The sequence below is a fragment of the Sorex fumeus genome, unplaced genomic scaffold (genome assembly GCF_029834395.1).
Source record: "Sorex fumeus unplaced genomic scaffold, SorFum_2.1 ptg000128l, whole genome shotgun sequence".
NCBI lineage: Eukaryota > Metazoa > Chordata > Mammalia > Eulipotyphla > Soricidae > Sorex > Sorex fumeus.
Genome location: NW_026606185.1, coordinates 2700103 through 2702565, shown reverse-complemented (window position 1 = coordinate 2702565; position 2463 = coordinate 2700103). Strand labels below are relative to the sequence as shown.

Genomic DNA, 2463 nt, shown 5'->3' with positions numbered 1-2463 from the left:
CCACCCGGACTCCGCCATGTTGGGTCTTGTGGGTCGTGTGGCCGCCGCCTCGGCCTCTGGGGCCTTGCGGGGACTCAGTCCTTCCGCGCCGCTACCCCAAGCCCAGCTCCTGTTGCGGGTGGCCCCGGCAGCTCTCCAGTCTGCCAGAGACTATGCGGCCCAGACATCTCCTTCCCCGAAGGCGGGCACCTCCACCGGGCGCATCGTGGCGGTCATCGGCGCCGTGGTTGACGTCCAGTTCGATGAAGGGCTTCCACCCATTCTCAATGCCCTGGAAGTGCAAGGCAGGGACACCAGGCTGGCTTTGGAGGTGGCCCAGCATTTGGGTGAGAGCACTGTAAGGACCATTGCCATGGATGGTACAGAAGGATTGGTTAGAGGCCAGAAAGTCCTGGATTCTGGTGCACCAATCAAAATCCCTGTTGGTCCCGAGACCTTGGGCAGAATCATGAATGTCATTGGAGAGCCTATTGATGAGAGAGGGCCTATCAAAACCAAGCAGTTCGCTCCTATTCATGCTGAGGCTCCTGAATTCATAGAGATGAGTGTTGAGCAAGAAATTTTGGTTACTGGTATCAAGGTTGTGGATCTGCTGGCTCCCTATGCCAAGGGTGGCAAAATTGGACTGTTTGGTGGTGCTGGAGTTGGGAAGACAGTACTGATTATGGAGTTAATCAACAATGTTGCCAAAGCCCATGGTGGTTACTCTGTATTTGCTGGTGTTGGTGAAAGGACTCGCGAGGGCAATGACTTGTACCATGAAATGATTGAATCTGGTGTTATCAACTTGAAAGATGCTACCTCCAAGGTGGCGCTGGTGTACGGTCAGATGAATGAACCACCTGGTGCTCGTGCCCGGGTAGCTCTGACGGGACTGACTGTGGCCGAGTACTTCAGAGACCAGGAAGGTCAAGATGTGTTGCTGTTCATTGATAACATCTTTCGCTTTACCCAGGCTGGCTCGGAGGTGTCTGCTTTATTGGGCAGAATCCCTTCTGCTGTGGGCTATCAGCCTACACTGACCACTGATATGGGTACCATGCAGGAAAGAATCACCACCACCAAGAAGGGATCTATCACCTCCGTTCAGGCTATTTATGTGCCTGCTGATGACTTGACTGCCCCTGCCCCTGCCACCACTTTTGCCCATTTGGATGCTACCACTGTGCTGTCCCGTGCTATTGCTGAATTGGGCATCTACCCAGCTGTGGATCCTCTCGATTCCACCTCTCGCATCATGGATCCCAACATTGTTGGCAATGAGCATTACGATGTTGCCCGTGGGGTGCAAAAGATCCTTCAGGACTACAAATCCCTTCAGGACATCATTGCCATCCTGGGTATGGATGAACTTTCTGAGGAAGACAAGTTGACTGTGTCTCGAGCACGGAAAATTCAGCGTTTCTTATCTCAGCCATTCCAGGTTGCTGAGGTCTTCACTGGTCATATGGGGAAGCTGGTACCCCTAAAAGAGACCATCAAAGGATTCCAGCAGATTTTGGCAGGTGAATATGACCATCTCCCAGAGCAGGCATTCTATATGGTGGGACCCATTGAAGAAGCTGTGGCAAAAGCTGATAAGCTGGCTGAAGAGCACTCGTGAGGGGTCCTTGTGGCAAAGTAAAAACACTCATCCCCTGTGCTGTCCTCACCCCTAATCCAAAAAGCCTGTTTACCTAAGGGCATGTGAGAGCCTTGGTTGAAAAGAATTGTGTTCTGTCTGAAGAATATTTAAGGTTTCCAATAAAATTCACATCCTCCAGAATCGTCTTGTTCTGAGAAAAAAAAAAAAAAAAGAGATTGGTTTCTGTGCCCTGGAGTCGTGGCCGTGCCGGAGAGCCGCTCGTGGGGGGCAGCTGGCGACCTCGGTGGGGCGTGGGGGACGGCCCACAAAGCCCCCCTTCCCATGAGGTCCCTGCCGCTCCCGCCAGCCCCGGCTCAAACCTGCTGTCCACAAGGCTCCCGTGCAGCCGCCATCTTTCTTTCCAGAGAGGAGCGGGCGACTGCTCGACATTGTTTTAATAACACCAAACATCAGCCAAGCTGCACAAATGCTGGCTGACTTTGACCGTGAGTGTGGAAAGGTAGGACTACAGCTGAATCTTACGAAGACAATGTTTATGAGAAACAGCCTCGTTCCTGACGCCCCATTCGCTCTCAACGGAATGACCATCTTCGAATGCAACAGCTATGTGTACCTAGGTCGAGAGGTCAACATGACAAATGACCTGGCACCTGAGCTGCACAGGAGGAAGAGAGCGGCTTGGAACGCCTTCAAGAACGTCGAAGAAATAGCTAAGAGGACGAAGAACCTCCGGCTCCGGGCACATCTCTTTGATTCCACTGTTCTTCCTGCATTAAATTATGCCTCAGAGACCTGGGCCCTACGCAAACAAGATGAGAACACCATTAAGGTCTCCCAAAGAAGAATAGAAAGAGCTATGCTTGGAATATCACGTTTCA

At 52.1% G+C, this 2463-nt stretch overlaps 1 protein-coding gene across 1 annotated transcript; it reads left to right on the top strand.

The window, feature by feature from the left end:
- On the top strand, positions 1–1768 carry LOC130045207 (ATP synthase subunit beta, mitochondrial-like). The gene has a single exon (XM_056137928.1). It carries the CDS (start codon positions 17–19, stop codon positions 1601–1603), a length of 1587 nt encoding a protein of 528 aa, XP_055993903.1. The 5' UTR covers positions 1–16; the 3' UTR covers positions 1604–1768.
- The last annotated feature ends 695 nt before the right edge of the window (positions 1769–2463 follow it).

What these genes read in the sequence shown, in the direction of transcription:
- LOC130045207 (XM_056137928.1), top strand. Translation starts at nt 17, where the DNA reads ATGTTGGGTCTTGTGGGTCGTGTGGCCGCCGCCTCGGCCTCTGGGGCC.